At 37.5% G+C, this 27777-nt stretch overlaps 1 protein-coding gene across 1 annotated transcript in view; it reads left to right on the forward strand.

The window, feature by feature from the left end:
- OTC (ornithine carbamoyltransferase) overlaps window positions 1-27777 on the forward strand; it is a 62082-nt gene that overhangs the window by 11323 nt on the left and 22982 nt on the right. The window contains exons 2-4 of the mRNA XM_023525609.1: window positions 649-787; window positions 2255-2336; window positions 14291-14378. Of these exons, the coding sequence (XP_023381377.1) occupies window positions 649-787; window positions 2255-2336; window positions 14291-14378 (309 nt within the window). The remainder of the gene's footprint in view (window positions 1-648; window positions 788-2254; window positions 2337-14290; window positions 14379-27777) is intronic.

Below are 27777 nucleotides of genomic sequence, written 5' to 3' on the forward strand. Positions count from 1 at the left end.
TTGAGGGAATAAAGCAAGCAGAGAACTACCCTCCCCAACCCCCCAAAAAAAAGTTACTAGAAAAGCCACAGGGTATTTGACTAGGGACAAGTAAAAAGAACAAATCTCCAAGAATAAATTTGAAGGACTGTAGGGGGAAAAGAATGAAATTGCTTTCTATTGTATGTACATTACAAATTCTGATCGTCCAATCTAATAATTTCAATAATAATAGCTAAAATTGATCAAATGCTTATTATATACCAGACACTGTCCAATTTTCATGTATTAAATTATTTCATCTACACAACAACCCTATAAGATTATTTTACCGATTTTCTAGGTGAGAAATTTAGGTGCAGAGAGAGGTTAAGTAGCTTGCCCAAAGTTGCACAACTAGTAAGTGGCAAAGCCACTTGTATGGCTATTTACAACAAATAAGAATTCAATCTCTTTCTTCAACTTCTTTTCTCTCAACAATCAAAATACTAGATATCTAAAATGCAACCACAGCCATATTAATTTCAATGCATTAGCACTTTGCAGAGACACATGAAGCTACATGTGATTTACTATGTTTTGTTTCAAGAATAAAATGAGTCACTACAGGACATTTTTTTTTCTTAAAAAATATATATATATATTTATTTTTCTTTTTTTTTTTGGTAGATGTGGACAATCACTACAAAATAAAGAACAGCTGAAGGGTCGTGACCTCCTCACTCTAAAGAACTTTACAGGAGAAGAAATTAAGTATATGCTATGGCTATCAGCAGATCTGAAATTTAGGATAAAACAGAAAGGAGAGGTATGTAGCATTTTCATCTTACCTTCTGTTACTGCCAACCAGCCTTTTTAAAGACAGCCTTTCTAAAGAAAGAGAGAAAAGAATACACTTAAAATTCCTAAACAGTAACAAGTAATGAAACTATACAGTCAAGGAAATTGATTATCACTGAGTGTATAGGCATATAAAAAGCATAAAAATCAGTTATTCGATGGCAAGTCATTGCACTTCTTTCATATGGAATGTTGAAATTCATTATTAACTGGATCAGAACCTAAGGAATCATTTCTCTGGAAAGATTTTATTTTTACACTTCCTTTCTTTTCCCTATTTGTTTTCTATCAAGTTAAAAATAAAGACGATACTTTTTTTCTAGCAATAAATTTCAATTGTGAATGCATATCAGATATATGATCATTAGGATAATGTAAAAAATATACAATAACGTAATGGTGTTTAAAAATTTTTAGATTAGAAAGAAAAACAATTAAATGGTAACCAAGTAGAAGAAAAGATGTTATATGGTGCTCAGCTGTAATCATTATTTGCATTTTGAGCACTTTATGTTTGAAACACACTTAATTAATGCAATAGCTTCATTTAGACTGCTTAATTGTGAAAGCATTTTCATATTCCAAGCTTTTGTATTCAAAAAGTTTTTTAAAGAGCTGGTTTCAGTCTGAAAAAGTTTTACATAACCTTGATTTTCTTATCTAGTTCACTAGCTTTCCAAGTTCCTAAGAACAAATTGGAGACAGGAGTGACTCTAACTGTTATTAGTTGATGTTCCTATAAGAAGACTTGAAATAAGGAGAAAAGGTCCCCCAAGGCCCTAGGCCTTTGTTCTTTATGCTGTGTGTGAGGAAGTTTAGCTGGCAGGAACCTATTTGTTCCAGAACTCATCCTATCAGGAAAGTCCATCTATAGAAGAGGAAGGAGGAAGAGCCCCACCCACACCAGACTCTCCAAATTGTTTCCACACAATCTCAGAAACAAAGCCTTTGCACTCCCACAAGTGTGCATGATGAAAGTGTAGCTAACATTGTGAGGCATCATCTTTAGGAGTCTTAGTGCCCCATGTTGTGATAGGGTAGCATGTCCCTAGCTGAGAAAATGCTTCTGAACCAAGCATCTTCAAGATCATTGAACAATGAGGAGGATTTCCATGGATTTAAGTAAGAAGATGGCTCCAGTGTGAAATATTAATATACAAGTGTTTAGATTGAACCCAGGGCAACTAATAATACTTTCAAATTCTATGTCAATAAGCTGTAGGAGTTCCTGTTCCTTCCTCTCATTTGTATAGAACATGGGAAAAAACTATTTTAAATTCACTTTTTAAATAACATTTCAAATACTTATTTGGAAACAGTGATTAATTATTCTACATTTTCAGATAATGTAAAGAATAAGTTTTGAAACATAATCCTTGATACTGGCTATAAATATATTTTTCATTTTAATTGTATTCTTGTCCTTGATTTTCAGTATTTGCCTTTATTGCAAGGGAAGACCTTAGGCATGATTTTTGAAAAAAGAAGTACTAGAACAAGATTATCTACAGAAACAGGTGAGTCCACAGACAAACTCACTCTTGTGTTGAAGAGGGGTTCGGAGGTTGAGGACCTAGGAAGAGTAGCCCAGTGGAGGGGATTTGTCTATCCCTTTAACAATCACAAGGGGAAACATTGTCTCTGGGAGTAGCAATGCAAGCCCCTAAATGCTCTCCAATTCTCATAGAAGCGCAAGCAGAATGATTAGCTTCATTTGTAGGAATTCAATGAGGACTTGACTAGAAGTCTCAAACAGTACTTCAACTTAAGTACAAAATGCAAGTGAGCACAAATTCTCAGGCCTCAAACTCATGTGGGCAAAAAAATGTGTATTTTTCTAACGTGTAAAGAACTTTTCTTTGTACCAATTAGATGGAAACCTAATTTCTGCAACATTATGTGATCCTGTCATTTCAGGGTTTGCTTCGTTAGTATAGGGTCTCCTCTCCCTTTTCTCACAGTCATAGTTAAGTCCTGGAGAGTATATGAATGTCAAGGTATCTAGGGCTATGGGGATCTGGTCACTGGTAATTAGGGCATCATCATCAAAGATCCACGCTGGATGGAGTTTGTGGAGACTTCTGTATCTCCATTGGACTTTGGCTGTCTTCCATTCACTGTGCAGTTTGCATCACTCTGATCACAAAACCTGAAATGTAACTTAGTTTTGCTCTCTCAGCCTCTTGGCAGTTCTGCATGCCACACTGAGCACAGAGATACTGCAAAAGTCCCTCTACTCTATCATTCTTTCCTCATGTTGAGTACCAGGGAATTCTATAACGTTTCTTGCCTCCTAGAGCTCTGTCTTAAAAGCACGACACAGGTATCTTCAACTATGTGGTTTCCCAAACTGTTCTGTAATTTCCACCTTGCTCCCCACCCTTCAGTACTTGGTCTGGGGGACAGACAGCCAGACAGCAGGGTACAGTGTCAAAGATCCATCAATTTCTATTTCTGTTGTTTCTTCTCTCCCACTCATCTTCTTCCCCTTCCAGTTCACAGTATTGGGGGCCTAGTGATGAAATAGAAGGAAAAACTTGCTCTAATTATCCATGTATTCTTTCAAACCTATTGTCTGTGCCTGAAATCCTGGGCTGTTGAAACTCAAAATTTATTTTTTTTCCTCAAACTATTGTCTCTGTACTGAGTTTCAAAACATCTATTTTGAAACTTATAAGCCATACCCCACCTCTTTTCTCTCTGCATTTCTGTTCTATCAGACTGCTCTTGAATCAACAATATGACTGTCCAAATGGACAAATGGATAGGATCAAGGAAAAGGTACCATAAACAAAAGCACATTGGTTGATTCTTCAAATATCTTATTCTACTTACAAGCATCAGAGCTTTCTAGGGCTTAGAAGTAAACATCTACTTTGTACAATTCTTGCCTTGTAACGATCAGTAGTGAAGTTATCAAATACATAACAAAGTTAAGTTCAGAGGGATTAAATGACTTGCTAAGTTTACTCAATTCATACAAACATCACCAGGATTCAGATGCCAAGTTCACCGTTCTTACTAACGAACTCCCCTTGTTACCTGAGAGAAGGAAGGAGGAAGAGAGGAAACATATAAGGTGTCAACTAATCTTTAAAGTCCTAGAAAGAAAACATATGAGAATGTTTTGCTCTTTAAAGTTGACTGGCTCCTTTAAAAGATCACTTTGATATCTGTCATGTAGTAAAGGAAAAATAAATATTGCATAAACAAGTCAGTAATTCTCAAATTCTGCTCAATTTCCACATTGGTCTTCCATGAGTTGGGCAGGATTTGATTTGATTTTATCACATTTTATCACTAGTACTTGAGAGGTGTTCTTTTGGGAAGTTATCAAAAGAATTGATTAATACATCGAAATTTCTCAATTTTAAGTTTTTTAAAGTCAATTTTTCTTAGTTGATAGAGTTTTCTACCACTTTTCTCTATTCAAATATTATGTTTGATATCAAAGACCCTTGAATACGTGATCAGTTTTACTATTTACATATAATGTGGTTGTTAAGCTATTAATAAAACCAAGAGTGAAGATTTAATAAGCGTTTGGGTGCAGATCCTGTGCCAAGTATTCTTCATTAATTACATGGATTATCTTACTTAATCCTCATGACAGTTCTATGAGGGTGAGATCATTGAAGAAAACAGACTGAAACATGTTCAGCAAATGGCCCATGGATACATAGCTAATAAATGGCAGATCCAGAATTGGAAGCTATTTTTAAATGTATTTTTTAAGTATCTAATTTAATTTGGACATATGATAGTCATGTTTTATTCTAGTAAAATTGTTTCTACAGGTGGCATTAAACATTTTGTTAAATGATGGCTTCCTATAAAGGAGATCTCTGAGACCTGCACAAAATTGCAAATTGTAACTATGACTACATGAGAAAAGGAACATATGACCATAAAAAGCTATGGTTCACAGAGTATTCATCATTATCCTCAATAAATACTCATGGTTCTAATTGCATATGGCATTCTGCCAAACTCAGCAGTAGGAGAACCAGAATAAGTAGCTGTTTTAAATGCTTACAGAAACGATAAACCTCAACACAAACATGGCAAAGCTTTTCTACTGTGTACATATGCATCTTAATAGTTGTCCCTTGGCACAATTTCTCATTGAAACCTGTTACCTTGGCATTTAGAATGAAAATAGGATGTAATTAAAACTGTCTGTTATTACCCCGGCTCTGTGCCAGCCTCTGGGATGGGGTGATCATCACAGGATAATCCTTGAGGATTCCATCCTAAGCCTGAGTTGTAGAGATACAGCAGTATTTCTCCTTATCTCAGGGGACAGAATGAAATTCTCCACCCAACTTATGCCATATTGCTCATGTAATATTTTTATTATCGTTTAACACACCTACAGAAAAGTACACAAATCATTAAGCATATATTTCAATGAATTCTCACAGTGAATACATCCCTGTAACTAATACCCAGATGGAGAAACAGGATATTAATAGCAATCGGAAACCCTCCCTTGCATCTTCTTCCAGTTTCTACAGCCTCACCCAAGGGTTACCATTATCCTGGCTTCGAATATCACAGATTAGTTTTGCCCATTTTTAAACTCTATATAAATAGAATCATTCAGCATATGCTCTTTTGTGTCTGGCTTCTTTGGTTCAGCATTGGGTTTATGAGATGTATCAGTGTCGCTGTGTATAGTTGTAGATCATTCATTCCTCATCCACTCTTTGTATATGTCTGCCTGGCAAACCATGAAATTCTCCTGTGTGTCTACTGATGATTATATTCTTTTATTGCAAGTTAATTGAGCAGATAGACAGATACATTTATTAATATTGGTAAGTATAGTAGCTAATAGAAAAATGCACAGGACATCCTAAGAGATGGCTCTTTTCACTATTTAACATTGGTATACGACTTTCAAGGTGAAACAAAAGCTAGTGTTTTGCAAGCTGTTTCAAATTCGTCACCTTTACAAAGGTGGCAATATAAAAATCATGATACTATTCTTCAGGTAGGAAAGTGAAGCACAGAGAGATTAATGGCTGCCTTAGTTCTACCAAAAGAGCCCTCAGATTTCCAGTGCATGAATTCTATTTATACCGTTTCTTCCAAAGCTTGTGGGGCTCTGTGAGGAAAAGAAAGAGCAAAATAAGATGTACTTTTATTTTCCGAGACAGAAATTAAGATATTAATAGAAGAAACCCTTTGTTCAAAAATGTCTAATGTGAATACATAAACAAATGGAACAGATGAAAGCAGACTTCCCTGGACGAAAGGTGCAGAGACCTATCTCTCGTCCCTCTGCCTTCCTCTCCTCAGCAATAGCAGCTCCTCGTGGCTTTTCAGAACATCTGATGCCCTCCTGAAGCATTTATTGCCACCTAGGTCTGATAAACTGGTGAATGTTTGACCTGTGATTTTGTACAGGGATCTGAGGCTTCTTTCTGATCAGTGACCAAAATTACAGAGGCAATCCCTTCTCGGAGGCAATGTCTCCCTATTTTATCTCCTCTAAGAACTGCTGAAGGCTTTGACTCCTACTTCTTAACACTTTCTGTAACACTTCTTTCTACCCCTGCCTCATAAGTCCAGGCTTAATGTGAATCTTCTTTATAATATAAAGAAAGAAATGAGAAAGCAAAAAACTAATCCTGGGTTATTACAGTAAAATGACTTCTAGTCAAAGTAAGAGTATGACTTGGGGCACACATGCCAGGAGGTCTTAAACTTTGTATAAAAATTCCTCCATAGTCCCCAACTCTCAATGATAGTCACCCCTGTGCTATGCACATAGTAGGCACACAATAAACACTTTTTTGATGAATGTGCAGCATTCATATTTGTTTAGGTGTCCTTCCTGTTTACAAGCAGATCAAGTGCTCAAGAGTGATTAGGGATTATAATCATCACTAAATCCCATTAGCCTCAGTTCACATATAATAGAACATTCTGTTCTTCCTGTTAGCAAAATTAGGAGATGTTTTCAAGTGAAAAGAATGGGTTCTCTCTCTAGAGTCAAAATCCTACTCACATTCATTCAATAAGTACTTGCTGAGTACTTACTATGTACCAGCATTTATTCCAAGTTCTTGAGAGTGATATATCAGTGAGCAAAACAGAAGAAAATCCCTGCCTTCATGAAACTTACATTCTAGTGAGTACACAGACAATAAACAATAGACATAATCAGTAAGTGGATGATATTGTATGTTGGAAGGTGATAAGTGCTCTCAGCGAGAAGAATGTGCCTGGAACAGGGGGAAAACATGTACTCCATTATTTTGACTTTGGCTTTTACTCTGAGTAAAATGGGGGAAGCTTTAGAGAGTTTTGAGCAGAGGAGGGATATGATCTAACTTGAATTTTAGAAGAATCTCTCTGACTGCTCTACTGAGAATAAACTGTTGGGGTGGGGGCGGAGACAAGATAGAAATATTGAACCTGTTAATAGGTAGCTATAGTATATAGAGACTGAAGCCAGGGTGGTAGTAATGGAGGGGGTAAGAGTATATTTTGAAGAGAGAGCCAATAAGAATCTTCATGTGTCGGGTAAGAGAGAGATATCAAGGACGACTTCAAGGTTTCTGTCTGAGCAACTGTGAGCAGGATGGAACAGGACAGAAGGGAAGATCAGGAGTTTAGTTTTGGAAGTATTGCGTTTGAGATGTCTATTAGACACACAAGCAAAGATGTTGAAAAGGAAGTTGGATATTAGTCTGGAGTAAGGGACTGAGATCTGGCCTACGGATATTTGGAGTCATCAGCATATAGATGGTATTTAAGGCCATGAGATTGGATAAGATTTAAAAGGAAGTGTAGATGGAAGGAAGAGGACCAAGGACTGGCCCTGGGGTATATTAATATTAAATCAAGGAAAATAGAAGGAACAAGCAATGGAGGTTGAGGAGGAGCAACTACCAAGGTAGATGTAAAGGCAAGGTGTGGTGTTCTGGATAGTGTGTAAAAAAAAAATATCAAGGAAAAGGTGGTGAATAACTATGTTAAATGATATTAAGTAAAGAAAAATGAAAACTGAAATGGCCACTAGATGTAGCAACGTGAAGGTGATTGATAACCTTGGTGAGAGGAGTTTTGGTGTAGTGTTGGAGGGCCAAAGCCTTATGGGAATACGTTTGAAGGAAATGAGAAAAGAGGATTTGGAGAGAGAAAGAAAAAACAAAGAGTGTTTCTGCAAAGAGCAAAAAATTGAAGGGATACCTGGTGGGGGAAATAAGACAAAAAAAGTTTGTATTTTTTTATTAATGAGTAAAAAATGAGAATAGCCTATTCAAGATGTAGGTAATGTAAGGAAGAAAGGGAAGAATTGCTAGAGCAACATCTTTGAGTAAGCAAGGGAGTATGGCTTCTAGTGCATGCATGGGGCATAGGAAGTTCATCTATGCTTAACAGGAAAGAGAGCAGAATATATAGGTACAGATGCTGGCAGATGGGGAAATAGAGTGGTAGAATCTGGATGTTCTCTTATTGTCACCATTTTTTTCCAGTGAGGTAGGAAGCAAGGTCATTAGCTTAGTGTTGGCTCTACTTTCAAAATATATCAAGGATCCCATCACTTTCTCATTACTTCAGCTGCCAATACTCTGGTCCAAGCTACCAACTCTCATTCAGATTTTTGGCCTATGTCCCACTATAGATATTCTATTAAAATCTAAGTCCAATCATATCATTCTTCTGCTCCAACCTTCCAATGGCTTTCCATTTTCCTCAGACAAAAGTCAAAGTTGTTGCTTCCTCCCTACTTTCCTTCTGTAACCTCACCTTTTACTATCCTCCTCATACACTCTGTACCTTATGCACCAAGCTTCCTGATGTCCCTTGAACCTACCAGTCATGACCCTTCCTCAGAACTTCAGGACAGGCTCTTTCCACTGTCTGGTATGTTTCAGTGTGTCTTCCTTGACTACATTAAAATTACAACTCCTATTCTTTACATTCTCTGTCCCCTCTTTGTGCTCTATTTTTTATAAAGTACTTATCAACATTTAACATGCAAAGTATTTACAGTAGTACCCCCTTATCCATGGGAGTTACATTCCAAGACCCCTAGTGGGTGCCTGAAACTGCAAATAGTACAGAACCCTCTATCTCCTGTTTTTTCTTAAACATACATACCTATGATAAAGTTTAACTGTTAAATTAGGCACAGAAGAGATTAACAACAACTAAAATAAAATAGATAAAATAAAACAATTATAAATAATTAAAAGAGATAAAAATAGAACAATTATAACAGTATACTATAATAAAAGTTATATGAATGTGGCCTCATGAAGTAAAATGAGGGTTACTTGAACACAAGACTGTGATACCATGACAGTTAATCTGATAACTGAGATGGCTACTCAGTGAGAAATGGGTAGGGAGTGCATACAACGTGGAGACACCAGATAAAGGGATAATTCACATCTCAGGCAGGATGGAGCAGGACAGTACAAGATTTCATCACGCTACTCGGAGCAGTGCACAATTTAAAACTTATGAATTTTTTATATCTGGAATTTTCCATTTAATATTTTTGGACTGTGGTGGATCACAGGTAACTGAAACTTCAGAAAGTGAAATCACAGAGAAGGACAGACTATTTTAATTTACTCGTTCAATTTATTATCTGTCTCTCCCCACTAGAATATAAGTTCCATGTAGGCAGAGACTTGTACCATGTTGTTACAATGCTTTCCCAAGTGCCTAGAACAGTACCAGACACATAATTTCAGGACGAATGAATAAATTTCAGGACCTGTTGTGGTCACTCCGCAGAGACAAGATTGCCTCCACCAAAATGTGGTTTGATTGTTGACAATGAGAGCATCACACATGCACCAAGAGCATCACACATGCACCTCACATAATGTGGCTTTCTGGGGAGAGTAGGGCTGGCCCCTAAGCTGGTCCAGAAGTGGCATTAGAGATCAGGGAAATGATACTGGTCTGGACTTTTATTGTGGTTAGGGAGTGGGGCCGGGGTGAGGATTCCCATACATAGGCCAGGACTTGCATAGTTTGAACTTCCTGCTAGTGTCAAAGGAGGGATCATCTGCACTTTCATATCAGCTTGACCAGATATAGGGCAGAAGGAGAGGGGAGAGTGATGTTTGACGGCTACCAAGACTTGAAAGCTGGTAGCAGTCAAACATCATAAATGGAGTCAGATTCTTTATTATAGGACCCTTAGTAAGTAGGACTGTTACTGTGTTTCACTTTCTCTGATCCTATATGGAACATGGCACATCAGATCTGCAAGAGGTCTTAAGGCTCTAGGCAAACTGCCTGATTTTTCAGGTGAAGAAGATTGAGACCAGTTCCACTATGTTGTCCTGCCTCTGTAGATCCCACTGTAAGTCGGCTCAGGGGTTGTCTCCCCTGTGGAATGCCCTAGGGCTCTGGGTTCTTAAAAACAATCTTGAATAAGTTTTTAGACTCTTTGACTCTTAGAACCCATGTTTACAAAATTCTTATAATAACATCTACTGTGCTCTTTGTCAGAGTGCAAGATTCAATAGAAGAATGTTTATAAAGTGCCAACACATGTTAGTGCTCTGTGACTAGTTAGTGCTAGAGCCAAAACACAGTGGCCTCTAGCTGAAAACCATTTGGTCTGGGCATATTTAAGAGAACACTCTTAAGCATAAAATAGTAGATTATAATTATTTCATTTTATGTAGTAACAGAAATGAGGACTATTTTGTTGTAGATTTTCTGAGTTTTACTTTTAATTAAGAAACTTATCAATCAGAAAGTAGAAAGATTAGCATAATGAATATACCAATACCCCTTACATCAGTCTAACAACTGTTAATATGTTGTCTTTTTTGATTTATCTATTCATTTTTGTTGCTGAAGTATTTTATAGTAAATTAAAGCTATAATGACATTTTATCCCAAAATACGTCAGTGTGCATATTTTAAATAAAGATTTATAACAATATATCCTATATAACTATAATATCATTATCACACCTAACAAAAAGGATTCCTTAGTCTCATTTAATACCCATCCATATTCAAACTGCATTATTCAAATTATGTTAAGGCTGAAGTGCAGTGTTTCATGAGACTTTGGGTGAAATTCCCCTTCATGGGTCTAAAAGTCCTCATCCTCCAATTTGCTATGTAATTAATGATTTTCTTCTTTCTCATAGGAAACAGATGGGATTAGAAAATTGTGACTGTTGTATATTTCCCAATAGATAAATTAGGTATATTACAAGGAGGAAAATAGTAATGTTTGCAAAATTCCTCGAACAAGTCTCTGTCTTGCAATTATACTTATTTGCCTTTACATTGTGTATCAAAGTTCTGCCTATTGAACCTGCCTCAAATGAAATAGTGAAGGTCTGATTGGGTGTCACCATTTTCCATAATTTTGCCCTTGGGTGTGTGATAAAAAGGATCTCCACACACCCATAGATTTTAGCTGTGGCTTGGGGCAGATCCCTCTCTGTGTCATCCTCTTCAGGTCTATGGAATATGCTGTGAGGATGAGGTAGGAGCCATCCTCATCTGCTCATATGTCTGCAATAATTTCACATTCCCTGGAGGGTTGGAAAGTGGTAAGGGTAATATGTAAGTAGTGCCTAGCTATGTCTTGGTTGAAAGACAAATCAAATAGTAGAACGACCCTTTGACTTTGCTGACTTTTAGTGACTTGAAACTGCCATTTCAATGCTTATTTAAAAAAAAATTAAGGTATAATTTATATATAGTAAAATACACAGACCTTAAGTGTTCAGTTCAACCAGTGTTGAAGAATACATATACCCATGTAACCTACAAACTATCAAGGTATAAAACACACCATTATCCCAAGGAAGTTCACCAATGCTCCTTCCCAGCCAATCACCCTCTCCAGAGCAACTATATATATATATATTTTTAAATTTATTTATTTTAATTATTTCCAAGCATACAATACATTGGTTAGACATCTATATAGTTCATAAAACTATCCCCCCAGTTGCTTCCTCCCTCCCCTGACCTTCCATCTAGCCAACGTATTAATGCTAACTGCATTCTCTATGCCATGTTCTTCATCCCCGTGACCATCCATCAGCTACTAATTTGTACTTCTTTAACCCTTCACCACATTCCCCCAGCCTCCCAAACCCCCTTCCCTCTGTCCATCACCAAATTGTCTACTATATTTGCGAGTCTGTTTTTGATTAGTTTATTCTTTTTATTCCTTAGATTCTGCATATAAATGAAATCATACAGTGTTTATCTTTCGGTCTGACTGAAATATCTTCTAGGTCCATCAAAGCAATATCTTTTTTCATCCTCTTTCTTTTAGTCTGTGTGTGTCTTTTAATCTGAAGTGAATCTTTTGTAGGCAGCATACGTAGGGGTCTTGTTTTCTTATCCTTTCAGCCACTCTGTATTTTGGTTGGAGCATTTAATTCTTTTCCATTTAAGGTACTTATTGATAGGAATGTAGTTGTTATCATTCTTTATTCCTACTTTTGATACATGTTTTTTTCTTCTTAAAGAAGTCCCTCCAACATTTCCTGTAATACTGGCTTAGTGGTGATAAATTCCTTTAGCTTATTTTTGTCAGGGAAGCTCTTTACCTATTCTTCAACTATAAATGATAGCTCTGCTGGATAAAGTATTCTTGATTGTAGATCCTGGGTCTTCATCACATCGAATATTTTTTGTCAAGCTCTTCTGTCCTGCATAGTCTCTTTTGAGAAATCAGCTGCCAGTCTTATGGGTGTTCTCTTATAGGTAACTATCTGTTTTTCTCTTGCTGCTTTTAATATTCTTTCTTTGTATTTAATCTTCAACATTTTAATTATGATGTGTCTTCGTGTGGGCCTCTTTGGATCCCTGGTGTTTAGAATTCTCTGAGCTTTCTGGGGTTTTATGTCCATTTCCTTCACCAGGTTAGGAAAGTTTTCCATTATTATTTCTTCAAACAGCTCTTCAACATCTTGATTTTCTTCAGTTACACCAATCAGACGGATATTTGGATCTTTAATAGTATCGCATATGCTCCTTAAATTATTTTTATAGTCTTGGCATCTTATTTCTTGCCATTCTGATTAAGTGTCCTTGGCTTTCCTGTCCTCTAGATAGGGCATTTGATCCTTTCCTTTATTCACTTTGTTTATTCCATGTAATATATTTCTCATCCCAGATAATGTGTTCTTCATTTCTGACTGGTTCCCTTTTATAATTTCCATTTTTGTCTTTCATCTTTGTTGAAGTTCTCATTGAATTTATCTACATTTCCCGAGAGTTCATTGAGCATGTTTATAACCAGTGTTTTGAACTCTGCATCTGTTAGATTACTTGACTCCATTATTTCTGGATCTCTGTTTTATTCTCTCATATGGTTTCTCCTTCTTTTTCTTTTCATTTTGGCTACCTTTCCGTGTCTGTTTCTATGTGCTAAGCAAAGCTCCTAAGTCTCCCGGTCTTATTAGTGTGGATTTGTGAAGTAGGTGTCCAGTGGCACAGTCCTGAGAGAGGTTCAACTGCAGGCCAAGTTTAGCCCCAGCCTCAGCCTCTACCCCTCCAGGGCCACTTGTTAAGTAAGATTCAGCGAGCAATCCACAGATGCTGTGCTTATGTTTTCCTCAAAAGGTCACACCAGAAACCGAGGCCAGCTGCCTCCAGTGTGACTCTAGGCGCTGCTCAGCAAGGACTCGCTGAGGATATGCTTGGATGTGGCTTGGGTGGAGCTGTGAGTTGGCGGAGGTAGGGTTTCAGGGAGTCTTCTGGCGGAGCGAACTCTATTATCGTTTAATGGCGTCATGGCTACAGAAGCAGAACAAAGAGCTGATTACAAGGTTAGCCATTTGAGTGGAAAATTCCTCTTCAGTTGTGTGGCTTGTTCATCTAGATCCCAGGCAGTATTTTCCTTGCTACTTGCTCCTTGTTTCTGTCATAACTTTGATTTGGTCACCAGAAAGATGAACAGAGCCTCTATCATTTATGCCAGTTTTTTTCTCTCCAGAGCAACTATGTTTTAATCTCTGCCACTCTCTGTTAGTTTCGCCTATTCCGTAACTTCATATAAATTAAATTATGCATTATCTAGTGTTTATGTCTAGTTTCATTCAGTATGTTTGTGAGATTCATCCATGTTGAATGTATACATAGTTCATTCCTTTTTATTACTAAGTAGTAGTCCATTGGAATCCATGATATCCCATACTAGTTTATTTCTCCGTTTTCCTGGATAGACATCATTAAACATTATATATTTTAAAGCATCAAAACCAGGCATAATATCCAAAAGAAAACAGTGCCCCATTATTGCCAAGTTCTGAATGAGAGGGTGGAGAGTTGAGTGTACGGAAAATTTCCTCGGATCCTCACGTTGCTTTGCCTGAGAATTCACTATCAGAGAGGTTGGAGAGCTTTAAAAGTTTTGACTTTTCGATTGAGATGGTGCCAGTTCCTCATAATTATGTTTCTTATTTTAGTTCTTTTTCAAAATACTTTTGTTTTTCTTTTATTGTAGGCTTTGCACTTCTGGGAGGACACCCTTGTTTTCTTACCACACAAGATATTCATTTGGGTGTAAATGAAAGTCTCATGGACACAGCCCGGTTTGTAAATTTTCTTCTCTTCAAAGCTTATTTCAGAATTGATGGATACATTTCGAAAAGAAAATATGCTTCTCTTTTAATCATGTTTTTCCCTCTCAGTGTCCTTTGTACTGGTCTGTTTTCCTTGTTTCCCTCTTTACTCGCCTTCATCTTCTGGTCACCTTCCATGGGTTAAGATAATTTTTTCTTAGCCATTTGAAGAGATTTCTGATTACAAAATTTCAAATTTCAGGTAACTTAGAAATCATCAAGCATGACTGTTACATTTTACAATTGAAGAAATAAAGGTCCAGAGAAATTAACATGTTCAATGACTCATAACCAGTTAGTACTGGGGCAGGTAATAATATTAATAGCTAACATTTATTGAACATTTATTATGTGTCAGCTTTGTTCTAACTCATTCAATCTTTATAACAACCCAAACATATTGGCATAAAGAGGAGAAACAAGTTAATTAGAGATATACTTGTTACAAAATCTCAAAATGTCAGTGGCTTAACATAGTGTAGATGTTCCTGATTGGTAAGAGGGATGGACTGATTATTTATGTGGCCATTGAGAGACTCTGGAAGAGAGTAGCTCTACAATCTTCAGCATGTGGCCTCTAAGGTCACCATGGGTGTCAACATCCAACCAGGAGTTAGGGAAAGAGAGCATGGAGGTGGGGTACTTGCTTCAAAGCCACCTTAACAGGGCAATGACATAATCACTTCCACTCACATTCTATTGGCAAGTACTAGTAGCTCATCCGCACGTAGGTGAAAATAGAGGTGGGAAAAGGCTCTTAACCACTACACTATACTTAAAGATTAAAACAGGCTTCCTGACTCCCCATTCAATACTCTCCATTATACCATATCTGGTCGAGAAATACAGAGCAAATGCCTTTGTTTGAACATTTTACCCTTAATATGGAGGACTATTGATTTTTCTTCTGAAAACGATGTGCCATAAAGTAACTCCTTGCCGACACTTCCTGTTTTTTTATGGCAGCTACCCTAGTATATACTAAAGAAGCCACCTCATTTGAGTTGCTGGAGAGATTTGAAATAACTCACCTTTAAAACCTTTTGTTACATTATTTCAGATGACAATGTTAATATTAATAAGAAGTACTGTGTTCATCTTATGGATGCAAAAGATGAAAAGAATAAATAAACATAAATGAGTTTTTCTTTCAAATATGATGCCACTGACTGCCATTATATTTCCCTAATAATTCTCTTTTCACAAAAATGAAATATATTTCATTGAAGAGCAACTATTACAAACTAGTTAAGGGATGAAGAAAGGAACACAGCCAGGAGAGAGTTTCAGAGGGTATCTTCCATATGGGACTAAGTGAATGATAGTGAATGAGTCATGTATGAACTAGTGGTTGGAAAAGGGTACAGTGGGAGGAACAGCTGAGCACCCAATAAAGAGTTAAGAAGTGCAGATTGGCAGTCAGAAAGAGGTCAGTGTCCATAAATCAATGGAGTGGGCAGGACCTGAAAAGCAAGAGACAAATAGCCAAGTATGGGTTGAAAGCTGAGAATGAGTATAAACGTGTTGTTCTCTGTGCTTGCTCTTCACATAACAATTCCCGCTGTAGGGCCTTAGAGGAGTTCTGTACAGATCCTGAGAAAAACAGTCTCACAAGTTCCAACATGATTGGGACCTTTTAGTCCATATGTATAATTAATTCCATTGCTACATGGATATAAGGATACATAAAATTTGAATCATAGAATTTCTTCTGATCATTCTGTCTTATCCAAAAGACTGTGAATGAAAATAATAGCTCCTTCTTAAAGGGTATATGCTATAGATCTCTTGTGCTATTATCTCTAAATCTTTGTAAAAACCTTACAAAGTAAGTATTATTATACCAATTTTATAGATGATGAAACTATGACTCAGAGAAGTAATAGAGCTTAGCAGCTAAGTCAGAATTTAAATCATGCTGTTTTTTTTAAGGCTATATATTTTTGACTACCCCTACTGCTTTTTCTATACATCCCATGAGAGGGGCAGTGAAATAAGTTATGAAAATCATTGGCTTCTGTGTCATGAGGTCCCCAAGACCACCCTCATGTTTGATGAGTCCCCAGGAAGATTCACAGGACTCAGCATATAGTCATAATCATGGCTATGATTTATTACAGTGAGAAAGTATACTAAGCACAACAACACAACAAAGGGAAAAGCACATGTAGCAAAGTTCAAGGAAAACCAGGTGCAAGCTTCCAAGAGTCCTCTCCCAGTGGAATCACTCAGGACAAGCTTAATTCTGTTAGTAATGAGTTGTCAAAAAACGTACGAAATGTTGCCAACCGGGGACGCTCCTTAGAGACTCAGTGCCCAGGGTTTTTACTAGGGAATAGTCACATAGCATCTGTTTGACATGTGCCCAAATCCTGGAGATGGTCACATAGCATCCTTTGTTTGACATGTACCCAAATCCCAGACTCTCAGAAGAAAAGCAGGCTTTAATTTAAACCATATTGTTTGTAAAAACATTTTAGGCACAGTGAGCAACTCTTATCAGTTCTAGAAATGATGGAAATCTTGCCCAAATAGAACTTCCCAGATGCCATCCAGGGCATCTTACAAACAGGGCTTTCAAAAGATAGCAGTCAGGCCTGCTATGTGAATTTTTTTTCTGCATGGCTTGGAAATCACAAGACTTGAGATCTAGTCCAAACTTTGCTACTTACCTATTCTGTGACCTCCACAGGTGAAAATTTCTCTGGATCTTAGTTTCCTTTTCCAAAATGTGAGAGTTCTGATTCTTAAGTTTCACTTTATACTCTCAAATGCCTCCAAATGTATCAGATACAAAGTGATAGTCCTTAAACAGAGCTATATCCCAACGTAAACCATGTGTAGACAGAAGTAGAGTAATTTGGACCAGGATAGACATAGGAGGTAGACAGATAATTTCTAATTCTAATTTTAAAGGTTAGGGCTCAAATGGTGTCTGGGCATCTATATTTTAACGAGCTTGTCAAATGATTCCACTGCAAGGGTGACTGGATCCCACTTTGAGAGACCCTGAATTGGGAGGTTGTGCTGTAATCCTGGGCCGTTGTGCTGTCAATCTATGCTAGTGCATTAGTGAAGGGAATGGTAAAGAAGGGACAGCTAATGAGATATTTATATGGTTTCATGATAACTGATTATGAAGGGTACACTGATAGTGGAGATAAATGATTTCAGATTAGTTTTTATTAAAATATATATGTATATATTAGCAGAAGAAAGAAAATGAAAAGAGTTTCTGCTTTGGGGAGAAAGTGATAGATTAGGTATTGTACATATTGCATTAAAGGCTGAACCTCTAAGTACAAATGGCTACAGGCCATTGAAGATAAAGACCTTGGGAAAAGTCGAATGCTGGATAAATAGAAGTCTAAGCTCAGTGGTAGAAAATGAGCTCCAAAGTTTCATTGTGGGAGAATTGTGGAAGGCTGAACCTTGAGGACAGGTGCAGTTAGGGCGGGGCGTGAGGAAATCATCAGGATACAAGGAGAATAAGGATAGTGCATTATCAGAAGAGGCTGGAATGGGAGATGGGGATAGAGTAGCTACTGTGGAAATCTGACTTTCTTTTGTGTACCCCATTACTGCCTAATCTTCCAAAATATCTGACAAACAAGATATGGCTGAGATTCAAAAATTCAATAAATTTAAATTGAAGAAGACAAGAGAAATCCACTGCCTTTCACAGAAGCAATTGAATAGGGGAAGCAAGGAAGTGAATCTTAATGACATCTACCCTGCTAATGCACACTGTACAATCCATAGTAATTGCCTCCTTGCTTTTTGTAGAAGTTAAACTTTGCAAGATGCAAAGATATTGGATGATGTTTAAATGACAGTGCTGGCCCTCACAAATAAAGAGAATAGTGCACACCTGACACTGATTGATGGCATTGCTTCTCTATCTGCCTGTCTGGCTGCCTTGGGGGCCCGGTAGAATAAAATAAGTGACTGCTCACTGATGAAAGAAGAACCTGAGGGAAAATACAATGAATGTGGCAACAGGGGGAAAAAAAAAGCAAAATTGGGCGAGTCTCCTGAAAGCTGTTAAGTGAAATTTTTAAAGTGTCTCTCTTATTTAGCCAAATGATTTAATTGTTCATTTATTCAAAAATATTTATTGAATGCCTAGTTTTTCTTCCAGGCATTATTTAAACACTGAGACTAAAATGCTGATCAAGTCAAACAAAATCCTTTTTTGGAGTGAAAATTATATTTTACAGGGAGGAGGCTTTCACCAAAAAATAAATAAAGCATGAATGAACTAGCAGGTTGAAATAAGTGCTATGATGAAGCTAAAGTAGGGTGGTCTGTGGGTGGGGTGGGGGCTACTTTAGATTGAGTGGGTAGGGAAGGCCTTTTTGAGGAGGTGACAGTTGAGTACTCATTGAAAAGGTGGAGCCAGGTATGCAGAGCTGTGGGAAAAGCATCACAGATAGAAAGAACTGCTGGTACAAAAAGATAAGGCAAGAATAAGTTTGATGTATTCAAAAACAGATAGACAGTCAGCAATATTTTAAAGTCTGCAAATAAACATATTTTAAATCTGCAATTAAAAAATACTGTTACAAGTTGGTCCTGTCTCAGTCACCAAAAAAAGGAAAAATAAAATCAGATCAAGGAGTAAAACACATAAATACACATTCAAAATAGAATGTGTTGCTCTTTTCTTTCTTGATTACAATAACGAAACCTGTTCACTCTTCAAAATATTGTGGACAAATTCTCCTTAGCTAAGTCTGAGTTGGGTATTATGTAATCTGAGGATATTAGTGAGAAGAGAAGAGGGACACTTAGAGCTGTGGACTGATATCGTGGAAAAGCTGGTGTGTTAGGGGTCCCCAAGACCACCTCCAGGTTCGATGATGCATTAGAACTCACAAGACTCAGCATATGATCATACTCATGGATAAGATTCATTACAGAAAAGGGATAAAAAGCAAAATCAGCAAAAGGAAAAGGCAAATGGGGCAAAGTCCAGGGGAGAACAGGCACGAGCTTCCAAGCATCTTCTCCCAGTGTAGACACACAGGATGTACTTAATTCTTCCAGCAACGAGTTGTGACAACAGGCATGAAATGTTGTTTATTGAGGGAGTCTACTCAATATCTGAAATTTTTATTGAGGGCTGATCACATAAGCACCTTCTGCCTAGCATGAACCCGGATTCTAGATTCCCAAAAGGAAAGCAGGTGTTGAGCCAATCTGTAGTGTTTATACAAACGGTTTAGACAGTGAGCCATCCTTATTATTTCTAGGAATGGTGAAACCCTCCCCAAGTCTAAATTCCCAGACACCAGCAAAGGGCCAACCATCTAAGCAGACCTTTCAAAGACAGCCATCTCAGGACTGTTATGTTAACTATTTTTTGCACAACTAGGCCCTCATCTTTCTTCTGGATTTTGCTAACTGTCCTTTACCTAGATATACTCTAACTGGTAAGGGAGTGAATCCTACACCCATGGGAGGGCAGCCTTAAGATTTGAATTGTTTCCTTAGTTCTGTGTGGGTTCCTGTAGGGCCAGACTCCTACTGGATAGAATCAACCATTGTTCACTTTTATTTTTCGAAAAATCTTTCTTAGCAACCCTTTTCTACCCCCTAACATATCAGAGAACACAAAACATATGCATATATATTCAGTTAAATTTGTTTCAGATTTGAGGGTATTTTCAGATGTTGTTTATTCTCTGGTGCTCTGCTGGAGTTAAGAGTTGGATATTCTATTTTTCTCCTTGATCTGGGCTTGTTCTTTTAGATGTGACACCAAAAGTGAAACCTTAGTATGTCTCAGATCACTGCTTTTTTGGAAGTTTAAAAGCAGACGGAACTTAGAAACAGCAGAGAGACATTATCACTCCAGTTTTAAGGCTTTCTGTTTCTTCCATACTGACAGCTGTTCATGCCTAATGCTCTGAGTCCACTACTGAAAGGTGCATAATGGCTTCACAGTCATTTTCACTTTAATACAGTACTTCATAATGTGGCTTTAGGAACCATGTATATGAAAAGCTCCATATAAAACCAAATAATGTAACATTGTTCTACTCTAATGACTTTCCTTATAGATGTAATTTACTTATGGTGGTGATTACTAAAGTGTGCTTTGTCAGCGTAAACCACTGTATTAATTTCCTAGGGCTGCCATACAAATTACCACAAACTTGGTGACTTAAACAACAGAATTGTTTTCTCTCATGGTTCTGGAGGCTAAAAGTCTGAAATCAAGGTGTTAGTGGAGTCATGCTCACTCTGGAGGCTTTAGAGAAGAATCCTTCTATTAGCTTCTGGTGGCTCTTGGCAATCCTTGGCATTCTTTGGCTCTCAGGCGCCTCTCAAGTGGTTGGTGTTGGTAGAAGCCCAGGAATATTGAATGAAATTGCCATACGCAATTGATTCTCAAAGGCTTTTATAATGGCCAGATTATTTTGATTTGGATGTTAGTTCCTAGCTTTGAGAACTTTAGAGATAAATAGGTAGGGCATAATAGCATTCTGAATGATCTCCTCAAAATATGCTATAGAAATTTTAGAGGTGGGTCAGTGTAAGCTGACTAGGACATCTCAGAGATGTCTAGAATTGAGTAAGAGTTTGTCCTGATTGAGTTAGGCCATAATTTGATTCAACCAATATTACTTGAATTTCTTCTCTGTGCCTGTCCTTCACAAGCATAATCTCATTTAGTCTCATATAACTCACTGAGATAAGTATTCGTATCTCCATTTTATAGCTGAGGAACCTAAGACTCAGAAGCAAGTGGTGCAAACCATAGGGTCAGTGCGATATGAGCTGTGAATTGAACTGAAGCCTGACTCTGCTTTAAAGCTCCTGCTATTTATACCATGGCAAACTGCATATAAACTATAAATATATCATATTTCATGCTGGGAGGAACTGGCTTTTGTTACCATTTACTCAAGGACATACAACTGCCATGACTGCTAGTTTCTTGGTGACCTCTGTAAAGATTCCTGGATATAATATTTCCTGTTAGATACCAATTTATTAGTACCTAATTAGGTACATATCACCCATTAGATGCCAATATTTTAAAACATTTTGTTAAGAGAGCTAAGAAACATTACCTTTTTGAGTCTTAATACCATTTCTATAAATACTTTAATAACAGTATTACAGCTTTTTTTGTTTGTTTAGTTGGCATACAATATTATATTAGTTTCAAGTGTACAACATAGTGATTAGGCATCTATATAACTCACAAAGTGATCACCCCAATGAATCTAGTGCCCCCTGACACCATATATAGTTATTACAATATTATTTGCTATATTCCTTATGCTATACTTTCTATCTTTATGACTATTTTATAATCACCAATTTGTGCTTCTTAATCCCTTTGCCCTTTTTCACTGATCCCCAACCCCCTTCTCATCTGGTAACCCTCAAAATGTTCTCTGCATCTATGAGTTTATTTTTGTTTCTGTTTTGTTTTGTTTTGCTCCTTAGATTCCACATATATGTGCAATCATATGGCATTTGTCTTCCTCTCTCTGACCTATTCCTCTCAGCACAATACCCTCTAGGTCCATCATGAAATATCTTTATCCATCCCATTACTTTTAGTCTGTGTGTGTCTTTTAATTTGATGTGAGTCTCTTGTAGGCAGCATATGTAAGGGTCTTGTTTCCTTATCCATTCAGCCACCCTATTTTTTGATTGGAGCATTTGATTCTTTTTCATTTGAAGTACTTGTTGAGAGATATGTAGTTATTGCCATTCTTTATTTATATTTTTGATACATATTTTTTCTTCTTCTTAATGGAATCTCTCCAACATTTCCTATAATACTGGCTTGGTGGTGATGAACTCCTTGACCTTTTTCTTGTCTGGGTAGCTCATTATCTGTCCTTCGATTCTAAATGATAGTTTTGTTGGGTAGAGTAATCTTGGTTGTAGGTCCTGGGTTTTCATCACTTTGAATATTTTATGCCAAGCTCTTCTGGCCTGCAAAGTTTCTGTTGAGAAATCAGCTGCCAGTCTTATGGGTGCTCCCTTGTAGGTAACAAATTGCTTTTCCCTTGCTGCTTTTAAGATTCTCTTTGAATTTAACCTTTGGCATTTTGATTATGATGTGTCTTGGTATAGGCCTCTTTGGGTTCATCTTGTTTGCAACTCACTGAACTTCTTGGGGTTATATGTCTATTTCCTTCACCAGGTGAGGGAAGTGTTCCATAATTATTTCTTCAAATAGGTTTTCAATTCCTTGCTCTCTCTCTTCTCCTTCTGGTACTCTTATGATGCAAATGTTGGTATGCTTTATGTCCCAGAGGCTTATTATACTATCTTCATTTTTTGGATTACTTTTTCTTGTTGCTGTTCTGATTAGGTGTCCTCTGCTACCCCCTGCTCTATGTTGCTGATTTGATCCTCTGTTTCATCCATTCCGTTGATTCCCTCTAATGTACTCTTTATCTCAGATACTGTATTCTTCATTTCTAACTGGCTTCTTATTGTTTTCCAGCTCCATTTTGTTTCCTACCTCTTTGTTAAAGTTCTTACTGAGTTCATCTACTCTTCCCCTAAGTTCATGGGGCATCCTTATAACCAGTGTTTTGAACCCTGCATCTGGGAGATTGCTTGTCTCCATTTTGTTGAGTTCTTTTTCTGGAGCTTTGTTCTGTTCTTGCATGTGAGACATGCTTCTTTGTCTCCTCATTTTGGCCGCCTCCCCGTGTCTGTTTCTATATATTCAATAGGGCTTCTAAGTCTCTCGGTCTTAGTAGAGTGGCTTTATGTAGTAGGTGTCTTGTGGGGCTCAGTGGCATAGTCCTGGGACAGGTCCAGCTGCAGGCCAAATTCAGCCACAGCCTGTGCACCTCCGGAGCCACCCATTAAGAGTCACCAAGCAATCCACATGTGGCCACCACCCATGCTGGGCTTATAGGTACCACAAGGGGCCACGTCAGAAACTGAGGCCAGCTTCAACTAGTGTGGGGCTTGGGGCTGCTCAGCAAGAGGTATAAAGCACGTTGAGGCCAGATGCTGCTTTTTTTGGGTTTTGTGAGCCTTTGAGAGATTTTATGAAAGTTTGCAGCAGGAGCAAAGAGTACCCATTTGTATGGAATAAATCACTGGAAGCAGCTTGGATGGGCCCACAAGGTGGAAGAAGTAGAGTCTCAGGGAATCTCCTGGGCAGAATAACCTCTGTCATCTGGGTTGATGGCAACTCTGACACAGCAAACAGTGGCACCTGTGTCTGCAGGCTGGGAGCAGGCAGGGCTTAACAAAGGAAGAACGGCTTCTGTCTGCACCTCTGTCTGGGAGAAAGCTGTCCCTCCAGCCCTCGTCCTGAAGCCCGACTACTCAGCACCTCCCCATATGTCCCTGGTGCCCCTGGAGCAGCTGCCCCAGTGCTAGATCTCAGAGCAAGCAAGTCTGTCAGTGAGTAAGGCCGGACATGGGCCCTTTAAGAGGGAGGTCTCCGCTTCCTGCAGCCCTCAGTCTCCCTCAGCCGCAAACTCTTTTGGTTTTCACAGCTAGAGGTCATGGGGACTTCTCTTCCTGGCACTGGTCCCCTGGGCTGGAGAGCCCAGTGTGCAGCCAGGACCCCTCACTCCTTAGATGGGGGAGAGTCTCTGCAGCCAATATAGCCCTCCAGATTCTTGATCCCTTCATGGTTGTGGATCCCTTCATCTTTGCTCCTCCTATTGTTTTGAGGTGACCTGTTATTTTTGTTCCTAGTTGTAGGGCTCCTGTTCAGCCATACCTCAGGTGACTCCCTGTGCTGGTTGCCCTGTAGTTTTGTTATAATTTTGGTGTGGTCGTAAGAGGAGGCATGCACTGCCTCTACCTTCCACATCATCTTGCAAGGAGAGCCCCATATTATAGCTTTCTAAAACATTCCTTTCAATATGACAGTGGTTCACTCTTCTTCTTGAGGACTGTGTCTCGTCCACAAATCCCTCTATATCTTACATTATTTAGTGATCAGAATGACAACTTGAAACCCTTCCATGTTGTTGCAGCGTGTGTGAATATGCGGTTTGTAGTTGGTTGAATGGTGTCCCCCAAGTTCATGTCCACCTGGAAACTCAGAATGTGACCGACCTTGTTTGGAAGTAGGATCTTTGCAGATATAGTTAGTTAAGATGAAGTCATACTGGAGTAGGGTGGGGCCTAAATCCAATGACTGGCATCCTAATAAGAAGATGAGAGCATACGTAGAGATATACAGAAAGAAACACAGGTGAAGATGGAGGCAGTTTGGAGTAATACATCTATAAGCCTAGGAATGCCAAGATTTACTGGAAGCCACCAGAAGCTAGGAAAAGGCAAGGAAGGATTCTTCCCTAGAGCTTCCAGGGTGAGCATGACCCTGCTGAAGGTATTATCTTGTTTGCTGAAAGTATTATCTCATTTTCTCATTATTCTTATATTGATATAATTAAAATTATAACCTGGATAGAGATAACAGAGTGCTGGAATATTCTCCCTCTTATAAAGAGAGTTGGTCAAGTTTATTACTTCGCCAGTCTATGTCTCCTCTAGTACCTTGGCCTGCTTTGATAAAAAATAAAAATAGAAAACGTCCACTTTTTAATGATTGCAGTGGTCTCAATGGTGTCATTATGCAGTCAAAAATTCCTCCCACCATTTGCCAGTCAGCTATTCTACTGAAGGGAGATGTCATTGATAACAAACTGAAATTTAGAGACACACAGTCTAATCCAAGGCAGGATGGGGAAGAATACATGGCAGGACTCTGTGAATATACAACTTCTGTTTGCCTGTGGCTTTTGCAACACTTTCACTATGTTCCAATAATTTAACAACAACTCAACTCCTTCTAAGAGCATTAGGATTGCTGTGTGATTATTCATCTCATCAGTATCTACGTTTGCACTTAAGATCTGGACCAGCATACAGCATATTATTGGTGTTTATTTGTTTGTTTATTTTTAGTATCTGTTCACGCAACTACAGAGATTGTAGCAGGCCTTCCTGGGGCCATAAGGAACTTTGCTTATGGTGTTTTTTGTTTTGTTTTGGCCTTCTGGGTGGTTTAGTTAATTCCTAAAAAAGTTTCGATCTCATACTAAAGGAAAAAATATCAACAAATAATATAAACTAGAGGTTGGAAAGGTCTTCATTGGTTATTTAAATTGACAATCCTTTACATGACTCCTTCATTCCTTCAAAATTGTCTTTGAGCCTGCATGAAAATTTCCAGTATGAGGGCCATATTGAGCTATCTTGCTCCATTTTTATACAGTCTGTTCTGATGAGAGTTTATACAAATTGAGAATTCACTTTTAAATTGAATTGAAATTGGCCTTGCTATGACTTTTCTCAATGTTGTTTTATTTTTTACTATCTTTATAAATTCATGCATTTAAATATATTTGAATGTTTCAATTCATTGTGGTTATTATTCTTATAGGTGCTCAAATGATCCCATATTTAGCTAATGTGATCTGTCTTCAAGTTGGCTACTATATTGTTTTTATATAACTCTATTTAGTCTTTTATAGTTCCCTTGTTTTCTGATATGGTAAGATATTCCAGGCTCATCTTGTACATTTCTTTACCAAGGCCAAGAATTAGCTATTGCTCTAAGAAGCCCTATTTAATTTTCAATTACTATCAAAGTCATGTTTGGGAGTATGTTTTTTTGAATGATATTTTTTTCTAGTTATTACAGTAATACTCCTTTTGGTAAAAAAAACATATAGAACTACCAATTCTTCCATCATCTAGAAATAATCACTGTTAACTTTCCTGAACCATTTTTCTATTTAAAGTCCTATGCCATGACTCTCCTTTTTCTAAGCAGTAGTAAAATAGATGATTGGAGAAAAATAGAACACATTTTAAACATTTTGGCAAAAATAACTTGAATAAACTTTTTAACTTTTTTTTTTAATCTTACTATTGGCTATTAAAAGTCCAGAGGAAACTGATATGTGTGAGAAACTTTAAATTTGGGTAATTTGGATTTTGCAAAAGCTGTTTTGCTACCATTGTGGACAGATACTTAGGAATATCTTTAAAGTTTCAGGAATCCACTGGAAGGCAAATGAAACTCTCTATATCCAATGGGAATTAAAAGAGACCAAATGAAAAGTCATTACAGAGCCAGAGAGAGAGTATTTTTAACTGGTCAACTTTTCACTTGTAGCAGATATTAATGCAGCTCTTCCAATGTTTAAAGCCAGGGTTTTAAATTGATGGAGAGCTATAGAAAACCTAGAATACTCTTAGTGTGCCTGTAAGTCCAGTCTAGTACAGATTTGTCATTTTTTCCAGTGAAAAGGTGTTATTTGTTTTAAACATCTTTAGTAGGCTAGAAGAAAATTAAGGACGGTGATTTCTCTATCATTTATATCAACTTTAAACATAAAGTAGAAAGCAATCTTATTGACAAAATAATATTTACTATTTGTTTATTTAAAGGTCTTTAATGTCTTTGTTTTCCCCAAGAAATTCCAATATGAAGACAACCTGGGAGCTGCTCCTCCTCTCCCACATCACTGATTCCACATCGCTTTCACCTACTGTGGCTGAAATGGCATTTTCTATCAAGCTTTATTGTGCTCTCTTTTGCCCATCAGCACTTTAATATCCAAGGGACTTTTTGTGTCTATAGGACTATTCCCTACTCTGTACTTCAAAAAAAAAAATGTCCAATCTATTAATCATGAATTTATCAAGCATTAGCGTTCCTTTAACCATAAAACTGAAAACATTCCTCAGTGGCTTTCAAAGTGTGGTCTTCAAACCAGCAGCATAATCTGATGTTAGAAATGGAAATTATTTGGGGCCTCAACCCAGACCTACTGAAGACAGAAACATGACTGGTTGTGTTCTAACAAGCCCTCCTGGTGATTCTGATGCATGTTTAAGTTTCAGAATGATTGCTTTAAACATTCACATACTACTTATTCAACCAATAAATCAAATACATATTAAATGAACAAGTCTCCTCAACCATTTAAACATTGATCACCAACTTAATCAAATACTTTTAAACATTTAACTTAATCACAAGCCTAGCATTTCAGATTTATTTGAATGCTCTAAACATTTTAAAAAGGAAAAGATATACATAAAATACCACTTTGATTACAGAGCTGATTAATATTTAATAACAAAACTGGTCATAATGCTGTTAATATCATAGATTTAATTTTGTTCTTATCCTTATGTAGTCCTGGAATTTAAATTTCTATATACTGTTGGGTTGTCAGGAATTCTACAAGATACTATTTATGTAATTTTACCAGACTGGAAGAAAAAAAATGTCATCTCAGGAGGCTAGGAGTACAAGTTAAGTGGATTGCTGATCACTTAATTTTGGTTGGGTTTTGGGAACTCATTGCAAAATTCAAGATTAATTAAACTCAAGCTGCTG

Source organism: Pteropus vampyrus, unplaced genomic scaffold, assembly GCF_000151845.1.
Source record: "Pteropus vampyrus isolate Shadow unplaced genomic scaffold, Pvam_2.0 Scaffold582, whole genome shotgun sequence".
In the NCBI taxonomy this organism is placed as follows: Eukaryota; Metazoa; Chordata; class Mammalia; order Chiroptera; family Pteropodidae; genus Pteropus; species Pteropus vampyrus.